The 18,121-nt window shown below is 41.8% G+C and overlaps 1 protein-coding gene across 1 annotated transcript in view; it reads right to left on the bottom strand.

Moving 5' to 3' along the window:
- UHRF1BP1 (UHRF1 binding protein 1) overlaps positions 1–17,180 on the bottom strand; it is a 72,255-nt gene extending 55,075 nt beyond the window's left edge. The window contains exon 1 of the mRNA XM_043591217.1: positions 16,808–17,180. Coding sequence (XP_043447152.1) covers positions 16,808–16,851 — 44 coding nt within the window. The 5' untranslated portion in view covers positions 16,852–17,180. The remainder of the gene's footprint in view (positions 1–16,807) is intronic.
- Positions 17,181–18,121: the final 941 nt, after the last annotated feature.

Genomic DNA, 18,121 nt, shown 5'->3' with positions numbered 1-18,121 from the left:
CCATTTTAGAACATTTTCATTACCCTCTTCCAAAAACACCTGTACCCTTCAGCTATCATCTCCACTCTCCTTATTCCCCCTAACCTGGTAACCATTATCTATTTTGTCTCTATAGATTTGCCTATTCTGGACATTTAACATAAATGGAATTACATAATATGTGGTCTCTTGTGACTAGCTTCTTTCACTTAGCATATTTTCAAAGTTCATCCATGTTGTAACAGGAATCAGCACTTCTTTCCTCTTTATGGTCAAAAATATTCCATTATACAGATACACCATCTATATAATGTTTTATCATTATTGTTTATCATCATTTATCATTCATCAGTTGATGGGACATTTGGGTTGTTTCCCCTTTTGAGACATTGTGAATAATACCACTATGAACATGCAAGTACAAGTTTTTATGTGGACATACGCTTTTATTTGTTGGGTATACAAGTAGGAGTGGAATTGCTGTGTAAAATGGTAACTCTGATACTTCTTGAGGAGGTGCCAGACTGTTTTCCAAAGTGGCTGCACCGTTTTACAGTCCTACCAGCAGTGTTTGAGAGTTCCTATTGTTCCACATCCTCACCAACATTTGTTATTATTTCTCCACATTTTCACCAACACTGTAATTAGCTTTTTAATTACAGTCATCCTGTAGCCATTGTGATTTTGATCTGCATTTCCTTGATGGCTGATAATGCTGAGTATCTCATGTGTTTGTGGCCATTTATGCATCTTCCTTAAAGAAATGTCTATACAGATCCTTTGCTTGTTTTTAAATTGGGTTGTCTTTTGTTTACTTGTCAGCTATTATTTCTGCAAATATTTTTGTCTTGTTTTAATTATCTACTGCAGCATAAACCACTCCAAACCTAGTGCCATAAAACAGCAAGCATCTTATTAAGCTCACAGATTTATGCATCAGAAATTCATTCAAGGGATAACTGGGAAAGCTTTACTCTGATTCAAGAATTCTGGGGCTTCATCTGGGATGCCATGAATGGCTGGGAGCTGGGATCACCTAGAAGTGAGTGGCTTCTTCACTCACATGGTTGGCTCCTGGACTGGAATGTCTCAAAGACCAGCTCAGCAAGGACTGTTAACTGAAGCACCTACACATGGTTGCTCTGTGTAGCTTGGATGTCACTTCCAACCCGATTCTATTGGCCAAGAAAAGAACACGTATGATGATAGATATTGTTGCAGCCATCTTTGGAAAATACAATCTGCCACATGTCTTCTCTCTCCTTGCCTTCTAGGACTCCAAATACAAACATATTAATATTGTCTCACAGTCCCTGAGGCTGTTTTTGTTTTTCAATATTTTTTCTCTTTTCTTCAGAGTGGATAATTCCTGTCTATTTTCAAGTTCACCAACCCTTTCTTTAGCCATCTCCAATCTGCTGTTAAGCATATCCAATTAATTTTTCATTTCAGGTATTGTACTTTTAAGTTCTAGATTTTACATTTGGTTCTTTTTATAGTTCCCACTTCTCTGCTGAGATTCTCCATCTATTCACTTATTATTACCAAGTTTGTTTAATGTCCTTGTCTGATAATTTCAACATCTGAGTCATCTTGGGGTCAATTTCTATTGACTGCTATTCTCAACGAGTCACATTTTCCTTCATTGCACATCTAGTCATTTATTATTGTATACTGAACATTATTGAGATTCTAAATCCTGTCAATCTTCCTCTGAAGAGTGAATTTTGTTCTAGTGGGAAATTCACTTGTCTAGATTCATACTCCAAACTCTGTCACCCCCATAAGAGGCAGCAGCTAAATCTCAGCTCAATTCTTTCAGCTAACTATTGCCTTTTCTAGGCTTCATGAAACCTTTCCCCATGCATGTCAAGGATTTGGACAGAATTTAAAAGCAGACTGTAGGGCTCCCTCTTCTGTTGCTCCCTCCTTTCTGAGATTTCTCCCCTCATTTCCCAGCCCCTCTTATAGTCCTGAACTCTATTCTCTGACTCCCCAAGCTAGTAAAACCATAGATTTTTGCTTGAGTACTAGCCACCGCCCACCATGCAAACTGGGGAGTATCCTCAGGCAAAAAAGATTTATGAGAAACCTACCCAGTACAGTTCCCATCTTTCAAATTTTCTGTCAATTTCTGCCTGATTTGGTCACTTTCCAAAGTGTTTAAATAGTTGTATGTTTTTTTTTAATATACTGTCCAGAGTTCATAATTGTTATCTGAGAAAAAGCTAAGTCAACATAAGATACTGCTATAGCATTAGAAGAAACCTTTTATACTAGACCTCATTGGTATTATATCCTCCCCAAAAGGCAACCATGATTTGAGTTACCGAAAACACATATGACCAGATGTGCACAAATGTGCCCTCTCAAAAGTGTGATAAATGGTAATAGATAAATCATCCTCTTAGTGATTGCTTATCATAAAAAATTGAAATATAAAAAATATAAAGAAAAAAGGAAAAGGTATAAAAGGAAAAAATAAGTTTCTAATACACACACACACACACACACACACACACACACACACACACACACTGACTAAGCTCACCAGGTGACCCAAATCAGTCTTCTAGGACTGAATACTTGCAATCTGGCCCACTAGCAAGGATCCAGGCATGTTACATATGGACTCCTCATCTAATTGACTGTTAACATATTTGAGTACCACCTGGAATTATGGCTGTAAGATAGATAGATGTATAAAATAGAATTATCCCATATATACTCTTCTAAAACTTGCTTTTATTTTCAATCAATATATCTTAGGCATTTTATACTGTCAAATTTCTTTTTAATAATTGGGGACTACCCACAAGCAACACTTCTGTATGGAGCATTTTAATTTATTTAATAAGTCCCTATTGATTACTCTTTTACGTTACTCTCATTAAATAGCCTTATAGGTTTTTCTCACTTGTTTGATTCCTTCTATGGGATGAATTCATAAAAGTGGAATTATACATTTTACATTTTGACAGATACTGACAAATTTCCCCCCATAGACATGATATTGATTTACACTCTCAATAATTGTAACCAATTATACAAAATTCTGAACATCCATGGTAGCTATGTAGTCAATGAACTGAAGCCCTCCCATTTACCCTACCTTCCCATCCCAATACTAGACCAGTTAATATTCTGGAGATTCTGGAGAGTTCTCTTTCCTTAATGCTCAACAGTTGCCCTGATGAACATTCTAATTCCCTTCCCTAAGCTGGAAGCCTTGCTAAAACCTAGCCTATTTAGCTGAAGCCCTAATGCCCTGTCTGGTTTGAGCCAGCCTTCTTCATCTTCTTCTTATTGTTTAAAGGTTTTATTTATTTTTTTTTTTTAATTTTTTTTTTCAACGTTTATTTACTTTTGGGACAGAGAGAGACAGAGCATGAATGGGGGAGGGGCAGAGAGAGAGGGAGACACAGAATCGGAAACAGGCTCCAGGCTCCGAGCCATCAGCCCAGAGCCTGACGCGGGGCTCGAACTCACGGACCGCGAGATCGTGACCTGGCTGAAGTCGGATGCTTAACCGACTGCGCCACCCAGGCGCCCCTAAAGGTTTTATTTTTTTAAAGTAATCTCTACATCCAACTTGAGGCTCGAACTCACAATCCCAAGATCAAGAGTTGCATACTCTACTGACTGAGCCAGCAGGTGACCCAAACCAGTCTTCTTCTAGAACTGAATACTTGCAATGTGGCCCACTAGCACGGATCCAGGCATGTAAGGCATGTTACATATGGACTCCTCCTCATCTTACTGACTGTTAATGTATTTGAGTACCACCTGGAATTATGGCTGCAATTTCTTAGCCAATGTCTTTTCTACATAACCTTTTATTGGTCATTCTAGAATTAGAACTAAGATAGTGGGGGCTCCTCATCAACTGTAACTCAGAAATAGCTGCCCTCTTCCCTCTCAATTCTTTAACCATTCAGTTCCCATAGTGATTAGGTCCCAGATTCTTTCCCCTATACCAGTCTTGAAGATATTACACCTCATGTCCCAAGTCTTAGAATTAATGAAATCTGAATATTATATTTCTAATTTTAAGACTTACACACAGGCTCTTGGATTAGCCAAAGTGAAACTGCCCATTGCTAATGCTCAGAAGAGGCCTATTCTACTAACAGATATTGTTGGTTATTCACTACTGAAATGTGAACAGAGATTTCTCCATGGCATAGCCTCAAACAATTATTTAGAGAAGTGTGGCACATAAATTATCTGAGTTTTGAAAACCACTGAAGGAGGAAACTGAGGAAAAAAGATTCCATACATAAGGCTGTCCTTAATTTTTTAGCAGAATTTGCCATAAGTTTGGCTAACATGTATTTTACTTTAAAAAGCACAGACTGGGGGCGCCTGGGTGGCGCAGTCGGTTAAGCGTCCGACTTCAGCCAGGTCACGATCTCACAGTCCGTGAGTTCGAGCCCCGCGTCAGGCTCTGGGCTGATGGCTCAGAGCCTGGAGCCTGTTTCCGATTCTGTATCTCCCTCTCTCTCTGCCCCTCCCCCGTTCATGCTCTGTCTCTCTCTGTCCCCAAAATAAATAAATGTTGAAAAAAAAATTAAAAAAAAAAAATAAAAAAAAATAAAAATTAAAAGCACAGACTGCTCAAAATGAGCTATGTTTCACATCTGATGGTGAAAGAAAAGCCCTGGCAAACCTCTGAGTAGTTTCCCCCACAGAGATCATTCAACGAACAAATACCTAAGATAGCATATTCACAGACTAGTATAAATTGGTTCAAACCATATAAGTAGCTGTGGAGGAAACAAAGAAGAGCTTAAAATAAAAACAAAGGTCTTGGGGGGCACCTGGGTGGCTCAGTCTGTTGGGTGTCCGACTTCAGCTCAGGTCATGATCTTGCAATTCATGGGTTTGAGTCCTGTGTTGGGTTCTGTGCTGACAGCTTGGAGCCTGCAGCCTGCCCGGGATATTCTCTCTCTCTCTCTCTCTCTCTCTCTCTCTCTCTGCCCCTCCCCACTGGTGCTTTCTCTCTCTCTCAAAAACAAAACATTTAAAAAAAAAATGTCTTAGGGCAGGCACCTGCGTGGTTCAGTGGGGTTGAGTGTCTGACTTCAGCTCAGGTCATGGTCTCATGGTTCATGGGTTCGAGCCCCACATCAAGCTTTGTGCTGACAGTACAGAGCCAGCTTCAGATTCTGTCTCCCTCTCTCTGCCCTTCCCCCATTCACATTTTTTTCTCTCTCTCTCTCTCAAAAATAAACATTAAAAAAATTTTAAAACAACAACAAAAACAAAGGTCTCTAACCCTAAGGACTATGTGTTCCTCTAGAGCTAACATTGTGTCATTTCCATCTGTGTCTGGCACAAAGTCTAGGACAAGAATGCTCAATTAATTTTTATTGATTATAATACAAAGCAAATAAATGATAATTGCCAAAGAGATGGAATGAACTAAAGGGTATATCCAACAATCCAACCACATTCTATCACACACTGTAAGCCAACTATAATACTCTGATTAACTGGACATGTTAAACCAGGTTTAAGAGTGTCATATGTAAACACGGAAATAAACTTATCTGTGAAGTTAAGGTAGAAGGCACACCCTTCCCATTAGAGACAAGTATAAAGAACAAGTTTTTTTAAAAGGAGAGAGAGAAAAATAAGTATATTCTAAAAGCTGTGTCTAAAAGGGGCACCTGGGTGGCTCAGTCAGTTAAGTGACTTTTTCCTTTTTAAGAGTATTTATTTATTGAAAGAGAGAGAGAGAGAGAGAGAGAGAGAGAGTGGGAGAGGGGCAGAGAGAAAGGGAGAGACAGAATCCCAAGCAGGCTCCTCATTGTCAGGGTGGAACCCAGCGAGGGGTTCCAACTCACAAACCATGAGATGATGACTTGAAGCTGAAACCAAGTGTCAGATACTTAATCAACTGAGCCACCCAGGTGCCCCAAGTGACTGACTCTTTTTTTTTTTAATTTTTTTTTTTTTTTCCAAGTGACTGACTCTTAATCTCTGCTCAGGTGTTGATCTCATGGTCATAATCTCACAGTTTTAAGTTCAAGCCCTGTACTGGGCCTGAAGCCTACTTAAAAATTTTTTAAAAATTTAAATATAAGCTCTGTCTAGAAGCCTTTAGTATAAAAAAATATATATCAGGAAAAATGAAAAAGAAGGATATTTCTCTGAGATAAAAATTATTTTTAAAATAATAGCTAACATTTAATAATTGCTTACTTTCTTCCAGGCACTGTCCTAATAAGCACTCTGTTTTAATTAATTGATTTCTGTCAATGACCCCATGATACAAAGGACAACGATTATCTCCATTTGACAGAAGAGAGAACTGAAGTATAGAAAGGTTAAGTAACTTGCCCAAGATCACAGCAAGCTAGGATTCAAAATCAAGCAGGATGGCTCAAGAACTTGCAGCCTCAACTACACTATGCCATCTCTGACTTTTAACAAAGTCAACAGAGGTGTAAAGGTCTGGAGAAGTTTGCTGCCTCAGACCTGGATCAATGGCAATACAGAATAAGCTGAGCCCTACCTAGATGTGTTGGTGTAGTATACAGACATCTGTGATCTAGCCTCTGTCTTCCCAGTATCATCTCTATCTATGTTCCACCCTCAAACCCTACATTCCAGGGACACAGAACCATATGCAGTCTCTTAAAGGCATCCTACTGTTTCTCAGTTCAGTACCACTGCTCATGCAGCTCCCTCTGCCTGGCATCACCTCTCTGCCCCTGACTATCTGTGCCCCTCAGGCTCCACAGATAACTTCTTAATGCCTTGCTGAGCTTATCGTTTACAGGCCTGTTTTTCACTGGATGCAGTTGAGTCCTTGAAAGGGATGCCTGTCTCACTGTTTTTGGAGTTGCTGGTGCTTGGCACACAATTCAGGTGGTCAGTACAAGTTTCCTGATAGAATTAATGGATAAATGGTCTCAGAAACAGAGTCCTCAAAGGCAGCCCGGGGTCTGGGATTAGCTGAGGTGAAGGCTAGCTCCGTATCTGAGAAAGAGTGAACCACCACCCGCTATCCAGGTGATAGATAGATAGATAGATGGTTGGAGTGACCATCCAACTATCTTGCAGCAAATCTTCCTCAAAGAAACTGAAGAACCTCTCAGAGGTTTACGGGCTCAGAGGACTAAGGAGCCACAAGTCAGCTCCATCTGAAAGGAAGGGAGACAGTAAGGACTCTGCTGAGGTTCAGGAAAAATACATTGCCTCTGTTAAGACATTTTCTCAATGAGAGAAATCAACCTCTGTTAAGACATTTTCTCAAATGAACTGTATTCCTGAACTGCAGCCCTTTCTTTAACATGAATTTAAAAAACACACAGATTTCAAAGAGAGAGAGAAAGAAGGAAAGAGGAGAAGAAAAGGAAAACAGATTTATCTAAGAAAAGAGAAATGCATGTTTTCAGCTCTGCCTGGGAAAGCACTAGACCACAGAGCTGGAGGCACTCAGCTTCAATGAACTTAGCCTATCCTTTTCTGGATTTTCTAGATTTTAGAACTCTCCAACTCTCTAAAGACACACACATGCCACAAACAGCTGCCCAGACCCCTGCTCCTCCCCCACTGCCATGGAAACCATTTTTGGAAAATAAAAAACAAATTGGGAACTTTTAAGAGTATTTGTGGATTCAAAAGCTATGAAAGTAAGAGGAACTTAGGGAAGCTGACCCTGTGTGAAAGCGGACCCTGTGTGACCCTGTATGAAGCTGACCCTCTGAATTAGAATTCGTCTAATTAGAGTAGCATTCCTTCTCCAAAATATGTTCTCTACATTCACCCCTGACTTAGCTGAAATCACATATCCTAAAGAACTGGGAATTTTGGTGCGAAAGTGAGAGGAGGAAGGCATGCAGGCTTGGGAGGGCGGTATGGTAGTGGAGGGCTGAGGGCAGAATTAGAGCAATGGGGTGCATGAGGAGGTGGGAAAGAGACATCAAGAGAAGAGAGAGCGTATCAAGAGCAAACTTCAGCTGTTTCAGAATTTAGTCTAAGTTAGCGATTCTCAACCCTGACAGACTCAATTCCATGAGTGGCACTGCCAAGAGTGACATTTTCTAAAATAATGACAAACACTTGGTAAAGTTTGAAACAATCTTCCCGGAGTACCTGGGTGGCTCAGTCTGTTAAGCATCCGACTTTGGCTCAGGTCATGATCTCATGGGTTTGTGAGTTTGAGTCCTCTCTGCCCCTCCCCAGCTCATGCTGTGTCTCTCTTTTTCTCTCAAAAGTGAATAAACATCAAAAAAAAAAAAACAAAACTCCCCCCATGGTAGGTGCAATCTAGAACATTCACTGTAGTTTAAAGTTGTACAATATTTTGTGTTTATTACAACAGAGTTAGACTCTATGTTTATATAAACGGGCAACTCACCTATGTAAACGTCTAACAAATACTCAAAATTCAAAAGGACAAAGGACAATGCTTCTTTGTGTGACATTATTCTGCATGATCTCAGCATCTCTAGCCCACTAAATGCTGGTCACACTCCTAAATCACAACCATAAAAAGTCCTTGCTGCGATCTCAATGACCTAAAAGATTTTACTCCAAGGATTGGGAGAGAAAAAACTTTTTTCTTCTATTTCATCTCCACTCCTCCTTCAAATGGTTCCTTAACAACCAAGACCCAAAACTCCCATCTACTGAGTTTATATGTAGTTAACCCACTATGGGTTTTGTGGGCTAACCTGAGAACCTATTCAACACTCAATACAATATTTCTACTAAACTACACACTCCCAATTCCAAACTTAGAAATAAAATTTGAGAATATATCATTCCATAAGTCAGAGACTTACATATACTAACCTCTCACCATCAATGTTCCAATTTTTTTTTAAATTTTTTTAATGTTCATTTATTTTTGAGAGGAAGACAGAGCATGAGTGGGGGAGGGGCAGAGAGAGTGGGAGACACAGAATCCAAAGCAGGCTCCAGGCTCAGAGCTGTCAGCACAGAGCCCAATGTGGGGCTCGAACCATGAACCGTAAGATCATGACCTGAGCCAAAGTCGGACGCTTAACTGACTGAACCACCCAGGCACCCCTCTTTTTTTAAAGTTTATTTATTTATTTAACTATAAAGAAGAGACAGAGTGCACAAGCAGGGAGGGCCAGAGAGAGAAGAATAGAGAGAGAATCCCAAGCAGGCTCCACACTGACAGCACGGAGCTCAATGCAGGGCTCAAACTCACAAACTGTGAGATCATGACCTGAGCCAAAACCAAGAGTCAAATACTTAACTGACTGAGACACTAGATGCACCACTGTTCTAATTTTCTTAAACAATGGGCTAACATCCAAGCTACACATGACCAATGGACTATACAGATTAAGTATATATGTAAAATGATCATTGCTGTAGGCACATAAAACAATGTCAATCCAACAAATATTTATGATACATCTAGTCCTTATTTTTGTAGCAAGAAGGTACAAACTACATACCCTTTACCTAAATTCTAACCTATAATATTTTATACTTGTTTTCTGCTTTACTATATAGATACTGATTGATTCTACTGCTTATAAATACTGGAAAATGTTCTACAGTATCTGATACTAATAAGTCAACATCAGTAGCAAGTACTTGCCTCATCACACAACGATAAAAGGTCTCTTAACAATACTGGATTTCCTTGACCCCTTGTCTCCCCACCACCACTATCCCTACTCCCCAAGTTTAAGGTTCCCTGCATTCTAGCCATGCATTCCCATTCCACACATCTTCTGCACCCACTCAAAGCATCTTCAAACTCTCTGGTTTTCAAGGCAGACAATGGACCACTATCCCTGCCATCAAGGAAGACACACTCCAGTGTGTGTAGAGAATTGAGCTGTGATGAAAAGAATCTTTTTTTTCTTTCAATGATTAAAGCCATACTTACAGATTTATTATCCAACCAGGTTCTATATTAGGTGAGAGCTAAATGACCTCTGATTTTTTTCACTCTAAGAATACAATATATGATTGTGCTATGTTCTTAGATTATGTATAAGTAAATTCACTGGACCCAACTCCATGTATATATTTCTGCTATTTCATCCATGCTGAGGTCAAAGTTTCTTCTTCATAGTATGCCTTGATATTAAAAACAACAACAACAAAAAAAAAAACCAAAAAGCGATAGACAGGAATAGCCCCTGTTCTCTCCTCTCCTTAAGCACTGATACAAAGAGCATCTGAAGCTGGACGTTTAACCAACTGAGCCACCCAGGTGCCCCCCAAATGTCTAATCCCTTAGATATGTTAGGCACAACCTTAAAGATGTTGGGCTCAGTCAGTCAAGCATCTGACTCTTGATTTCGGATCAGGTCAAGATCTCACGGTTTGTGGATTCAAGCCCCGAGCTAGTCTCTGAACTGACAGTGTTAGCTAAGCTCTGAACTGACTGCCTGGGATAGTCTCTCTTTCTCTCTCTCTGCCCCTGTCCTACTTGCATGCTCTCTCAAATAAACTTAAAAAAAAAAAAAGAAAGAAAGAAAATAAAGAAACTAATAGCAATCTCTCTTGAGATTGCTCAACTTCTAGATAAATAGTAATAGTCACTATTTATTGGATACTTTTTCAGGACCAGGCATTTTTATAAATTACTTCTAATCCTCAAAATCACACTGTGCATTACTGTCTCCCATTTCACAGATAAGGAAACTGAGCTTCAAGAAGCTGAAAGACTTGCTGAACACACAGCTTATAAGCAGCAGAGTCAAAATGTGCGGCCACCTTCTGGAATCCAAAGTCCTGATTCTTTCTGCTACACTGACATGCGTCTCAATCAATTTTTCAAAGCAGGTAATTTCATGATTTGTGAACCATACATTAAGCTATTGTGTGTCAGACACATACAACCATATGGCTTTGAAATTTTTATTACTTTTAAATGCTACTTTTTAAGACACAAGACACCATTCCAAGTAAGAAATTTTATGGGGTGGTAGTTATAAATTACCCTAATTATTTTTATTTAACCTGCCTAATTTGAACATTTCTCCAAAAAGATCTTATGTTTTCGATGTTCTGACATTTGCTTGTGACTAAAATTTACAAATAGATCAGAATTTAAAAACTAAAGAGAGGCAAATATAAAGTAGCCATCTGGTTTACCACAATGAAGTGTAAAAAAAAAAAAATTTCAAAACATATCCACCAAAATGGCTAAAATGAAAAAGACGAAAAATACCAAGTGTTGACAAAGGTGCAGACCATCCAGAACTCTCAAACACTTCCAGTGGAAATGGAAATTGGTACAGCCACTTTGGAAAACTGTTTAAAAACATCTATTAAAATTTATCATATGCATATCCCACAACCCAGAAATTCCACTCTTATGCATATACCCAATAGATATGTGTACATTTGCTCACCAAAAGACATATACTAGAATGTTTCTACCAGCACTGTTCATTATAGCCCAAACTGGGAAGCTAACCAAATGTCCATCAATAGTAAAACATATCAATAAATTGAGGTATATTCACATAATAGAATGCCACACAGCAGTGAAAATGCAGAGTCTACAATTTGATTAATCTCACAAAATAACATTGAGCTAAAGAAATCAGACATAGAAGCATATATATTATATGATACCATTTATATAAAATACAAAAACAGGTAGAATCTATATTGTTAGAAATCAGGACAGTGGTTACTCTTTGGTAGAGATAATGACAGAAGACACAAGGAGGCTTCTTAGGTGCTGGTAATATTGTTTCTTCATATGGATGCTGATGACAAGAGTATACTCAATTTGAAATATTCAGAAGATGGGAAGCTTATAGTAGCCTAACAGTAAAGAGAATCAGAACGCCTACATTTGAATCTCAGTTCCATCACTTACTAGTTATGATTTTGGGCAAGTTCCTTAACCTCCCTGTGCCTCATTTCTTCATCTATAAAATAGGCCTAATAACTACCACATAGGGTTAGTCTGAGAATTACATCATCATAAGACTTATTTATACAGTTGGTTATTATCATTAAGTATTTGCTAAGTAAAAAAAAAAAAATGCTTTATTCTGAAGCAACATAAGAAAATGAAGAAGGGAAACAAAGACATATAAGATTTGACTATTACTAGAAAATGCACAGGGCACCTGACTGGCTCAGTTAGTTAAGTGTCTGACTCCTGATTTGGGCTCAGGTCATGATCTCACAGTCATGATTACTTTTTAATTTTTTTTTAATGTTTATTTTTGAGAGACAGAGAGACAGACAGAATATGAGTGGGGGAGGGGCAGAGAGAAAGGGAGACACAGAATCTGAAGCAGGCCCCAGGCTCTGAGCTGTTAGCACAGAACCCGACGTGGGGCTCAATCTCACGAACTGTGAGATCATGACCTGAGCCGAAGGCAGAGGCTTCACCGACTGAGCCACCCAGGCGTCCCACTCATCGTGATTACTTTTGTCTCAGCCATGTATCGGGCTCCACACTGGGTGCGGAGCCTGCTTAAGATTCTGTCACTCACCCTCTGCCCCTTTCCCACTTGCTCTGTGCACATGCGAAAAAGAAAAGAAAATGAACAAAATAATTATTTAGGAAATGAAGGCAATAATAAGTAAAGTTTAGTAAAAAGGGGCATGACCCGGGAGTTAAAACTACTCCTATAAATCTTCACCTAAACAGACCCTGGGCCAGCAGTCAGTTTCTCTGAGCCTGCAGCTCCCCACTGTCCACTGGGGTTTGGCCACAATGATCTCCTCAGGATGATGAGTAATAACAAGGGGAGGCACTGATCACGAACTAAGAGGGCTGAGCTCACAGTAGGGTCTCTTATTCTCCAAGAGGACTCTGAAATCTTGTATGCCTCTGGATTTCATTAATACTTGTTTTTAAAATACTTATCATGCCTATCAGCCTTCTCTCTGTCACTTGGGGTCACATTTCTTGCAGCTATTTAGAGTAAATAATTAAGACTTCTGGTAGGTTTCTAAAAGAGCCAGTCAAGTGGGTTGCTGTCACCCATACTACGGAGGTATTCCTAACTTCTCTGGTCATGTTATAATAGCTACTCTTTATTAAACCCTACTTATATGCTGGGCCCTATAATAAATACTTTATCCCCAATCTTCAAAACAATGTGCTAGGTACTTAGTATTCTTCATTATTCTCATCTTTCACAGATAAGAAAACTAGGGCTCAGAAAGGCTGACCCATTCAAAAGGGCAGAGCTGGAAGGTGAATCAGGCTTCTCTGGCTCCAGAGTCCCATGCTCTTTCCACAAGCCACAGTCCCTTGACTTACTTGACAATCAATCACATTTCTTACAAAAGGACATTAGCTAAGGTGAGCTAAAACAAAAATAATCTAATTTAGTGAAAAATCAATTTTGGATTTTTTTTAATGATTACTTTTGTTTCTAAGTAAAGGTCTCCTCCTGGGTCAATTTAAATGAATACTGCACATTGAAACTATTTGTATTACACAGCAGTCATCCAAACCATAGGTTAAAGCCCTTAAAAGATATTTACATTTCTTCCCTGCTGAATCCCCAGTGACCAGATCAGGGCCAGGCCTAGAGCTGGCACTTAACAAAAACATCTTGATGACCACTTCTCTCAAATCTTGTTTACCAAAATACTCTACTGATAAGAAGGATGCATTCTAACAAAACACTTTAATATCTTATACTTCATGACCAAAATTAAACATGAGAGAGAGTCACTGAAATATTCTTCCTGCTGTTAAGACACTCTCCTCCAGGTCAAGTGGCACTGTCATCATCCACAAGTAATTATTAAACACCTACAAATATTTATTTAACATACTGAGGTAACTCAGTATACCTTCTCTTCTCTTTCTCCATGAAATATGGCAAGCCACAGAAGCTGTGGCTTCCCTCCAGGCAGGCCAGCCTCTGCAGGTATCGTAGAGACCATACAAAGACACAAATGTCATACATGATTAGGCCAAAGGCCCAAGGAGTCTGATCTGTCCCTCAAATAGACCCATGTCCTACCACCTTTTCCTGGAGCCCTGATATTGCAGACCCAAATAACCTTCTCTTCCTCTTCCCTATCAACCGCACAACACTGAGGAACCCAGAAATTTCTCCCAATGTCTGTCATACCTACTCCTACCTCATCTAAAAGAGATACTTTGTTCATCTCCAAGGATCCACTGAATAAGTCAGTGTATAGTATTAAATTTTTTCTTTAAAAACTTTATATTCATAGAGAGTACACAGAATATGTGTGCACTAAGCTGGATTCTATTCCATTACTTTACCTTCCATTGCAGCTTGGGCAAGTTGCTTATCCTCTCTGGGCTTTAGTTTCCTCAGCCATAAAATGAGGAGAGTGAAACTAACTAGTCAGGGGTTATTCACCTAGTTCCAGGATGCCTTGAAAGATTCAGGCATGTGCTTTGAGGGTTAATAACTCTCCCCCAGAATTTATATAAAAATTACCTGTTTGCATATGTGTATTTTTCTGGAGAAGTCTATGGCTTATATCAAATTGTCAGCCAAGTCATGGCCCCCAAAATAACTACAGCCCATGTTTAACTGAGCACTTACTATGTGCTAGGCACTGTGCTAAGTCTACATATATTTATTCATGTAACCCTCACAATAACCCTGTGAGTTAGATACAATTATTGTCTTCATTTTACAGTTGAAGAAAGTAAACCAGAAAGAGCCTGGGCTCTTAAACACGAGGCTATGTTGGGTGAGATCATCTCTAAATCCTAAAATTCTCTGGTTCTATGTTTATTTAAATGAATAGTTTTCCTTTAGTTAAATTTTCTGTACCACTCACATTCATTAGTCCTACCTTTTTTTTTAATGTTTATTTTTGAGAGCGAGAGAGAGCGCGCACACCAGTGGGGGAGGGGCAGAAAGAGAGGGAGACACAGGATTTGAAGCAGGCTCCAGGCTCTGAGCTGTCAGCACAGAGCCGGAGGTGGGGCTCGAACTCATGAACCGCGAGATCATGACCTGAGCCAAAGAAGGACCCTCAACAGACTGAACCACCCAGTGCCCCTAGTCCTACCTTTTTTTTAAGTGACTCAGGACCCTGAGATCAAGAGTCAGATCCTCTATCCATTGAGCCAGCCAGGTGCCCCCATTAGTCCCACTTTTAAATCTTTATACATAACAACCAAACTCATGGAACATCCCAGATGAATGCTACCTGAAAAATAACATATTAGAAAACTAATCTGAGTAAAGGGTCCAAAGGCACTTTCCAGTCCCAGCCTCCAATCCGCTTTTACTTTTACAACATGGTGATTAGCTAACAGATGTATCTGAATCTAATTACTAAAGTCTAAAATCAAAGAACAGTAAATAAGCCAGAGTATCAGCCAGAAAGGGGGATGCAGCGGCAGCAAAAGCTTCTCACCATACCACTCATCAATCCAGTGAAAAGACCAGGAAAGGTACATTGGTCCAAGGCCCCTGTGCCCCCGGTTGACTAGCGACACCCCCCTAATCCCACCTCCTGAAAACCACTGATCAGTGTGGACAAGGCTTGAATCAGTCTCCCCTTGAGATACAAAGGCTGGTTAAAAGTATTAAGGCCGGGGCACCTGGGTGGCGCAGTCGGTTAAGCGGCCGACTTCAGCTCAGGTCACGATCTCACGGTCCGTGAGTTCGAGCCCCGCGTCGGGCTCTGCGCTGATGGCTCGGAGCCTGGAGCCTGCTTCCGATTCTGTGTCTCCCTCTCTCTCTGCCCCTCCCCCGTTCATGCTCTGTCTCTCTCTGTCTCAAAAATAAATAAAACGTTAAAAAAAAAATTAAAAAAAAAAAAGTATTAAGGCATTCCCAAATCCTGCCTTGGAATAAGAAGAGAAAACTAAGTGAAAGGCTTCCAATTTTTGCACATACCGGTTGTGACAACCTGCAACGGTAACACAGGAGTCAGCAGTTACCCAGTTACTGGAAACTGTTTTGCCGGACACCAGCCTCCCCCCCCCCAAATTACTGAGGGACATAACATTGCTTAATAAATGGCTGCAAAGAAGTGGACTTTGTTAGTTCATTTCACAGGCTGTCAAAAATCCTTCACATCTTAAAGGGAAGGTTGTTGAAACTTTATGCCCAACTCTCATCACCTTTATCCATTTGGTTTGTGTAATGAGAAGAGAAGCAAAGGAGGGAGAAAAGAGATCAAGGGAATGGCCCCGGGTGCAGGGATTATATCCTTTCCAGGGGTGATGCAACAGGGTCAGCCAAAGAAGTGGAGGAGCTGGGAGCTTCTAGGAAGGAAGAAACCAGTGTCGGAGTTGGAAATCCGAGCGGAAAATGGATTATGAAGGACTAGGGGTCACGGTTATTTAGAAGAGGCCGGAGGATAAAGGGTCTAGTCTGGACCTAGTACCAGGAAGGAGAGAGAGAGGAAGCGGTGGAAGGGTTGGTGGGGCCGGTGAGGAGGCGGGCAGAGGAACCAAAGGGGAGAGGAAAAGGCAGGGTCGGACAGGAAAGGGTGGCATCCCTGGGGGCCTCGGAGGGGACGGTCTGAGTGTCTGGGGGACGTGCAAGCGAGGACGGGGTGACCTGTTCGGCTGTGTGGGAACTGAGTGCGGGGGCGGCCGGCCAGGAGGGATACGGAGGCTGCAAGAGTGGAGGGGAGAGCCTGGAGTGCCCCCCGAGGGCAGGAGCGCCCAGCACTGGAGGGCCCAGGGCGAGGGAAGAAGAGTGGTGACAACGGTCGGGGCCAGCGGAGCGGGCCGGAGGCTGTCCAGCTCGAGTTGAGGCGAGGGCCGCCACGGAGTCCCGGCTCGGGCTGAAGAGAGGGAGACTGGCCCGAAGCAGGGGGTACGGGAGGAGGGTCGAAGGAGGTTAGGAAGGGCCCCGGGACGGCTGGGGACCGGCGCTGGCGCTCTCACCGGGACAGGTGCTTCAGGATCTGCTTCTTAATGATCCCGGCCATGCCGGAGCCGCGGCCCGCGTGGAAGGCAGGCGGGCAGCTGTGGCCTCCTCAGTCGTGAAGAGGCGGCCCCTCAACTCGCCGCGGCGCGGGGACCGGATGCCGCCGCCACAGCCGCCGCCATGGCGCTCTCCCGCCCCTGCCCCGGCGCCGGGAGCTCCGCCACGATCCCACCCACCCGCGCGGCGCCGCGGTAGCCAGCGGGGAGCGACGCGAAGACCGCGCGCTGCTAGCCCGGCTCGCAGCGGCCGGAGGCGCGCGCTGCGAGAGGGGCGCGCGTGACGAGGGGCGGGGCTGGCGCGTGGTGAGGGGCGGGGCGAGCGCGCGCACGCGCAGCGACGGGTGGGAGAGCTAGCTCCGTACTCTCTCCCTGTCTGCCCTGCGGTCAGCCACTGGAAGGTTTCGCCTCCGAACTATACAAGGTTCACACTCCGGCAATTGCTTTGAAACATAAGGGAAAAGGCGGCATGTTTGTGATTTTTGGCAGGAATTCGCCAGATAATTGCGCAGCCCCTGGCCCATTTCTCGTTCACTTCCTTCATACGGTCATTCTTTATTGGTTGAGCACCAACTAACGCCACTCCAGGAATCGGACTGAGGAGTGACGAATAGTCTCAAGAACGTCACGGACCCTTAGAACCACCGCGGTCTGCTGCTTTGTGCTAAAGAACTGAGAAGGGGGCGCCGTGTCACCGTCTATCTTGGTGCTCCTCTTAATCTCTCCCTGGCTAACCAATAGGCAAGTGTTTACCCAACACGTAAGGAACTGAAGCCCAGGAAAATAGACGAAAAAGCTTGCCCACAGCCACAACTACTTAGTGAGACTCAGGACTAGAACCCAAGTGTTCTTCCTCTCAATCTAGTTGCTATTTCCACTCTATTTCGTTCATGCATTTACAAGTGTAACCCATATGCTGGGGGACACCTGTAGAACCGGTGGCAAAGATGAAAAGATGGCAGTTTTCTGGACTTAAATCTTAGAGCAAAATCCTGGTAAAATACTCTCTGAGACAGGCTTACAGGAAATCCGGCCAGCTATTCATATTTGTGAATAGGTAATGTATGCACCTAATACGTGCACATAATACAATTGTTGCCTGATTCCAGAGATAGTTTAAGCATGGTCAACTATATAAATGTTAAATTTTTAAAATAACCAACAAAATTCGTGTATTCCTATGTGTACCTTGTAATAAATTCAATTTTCCCTAGAAGTTCCCCCAAATTACCTTTTAAAAAAAAAGTTTATTCCTGAGAGAGACAGACAGAACAT

Source organism: Prionailurus bengalensis, chromosome B2, assembly GCF_016509475.1.
Source record: "Prionailurus bengalensis isolate Pbe53 chromosome B2, Fcat_Pben_1.1_paternal_pri, whole genome shotgun sequence".
Lineage (NCBI taxonomy): Eukaryota > Metazoa > Chordata > Mammalia > Carnivora > Felidae > Prionailurus > Prionailurus bengalensis.
This window is presented reverse-complemented; position numbering and strand designations above follow the sequence as displayed.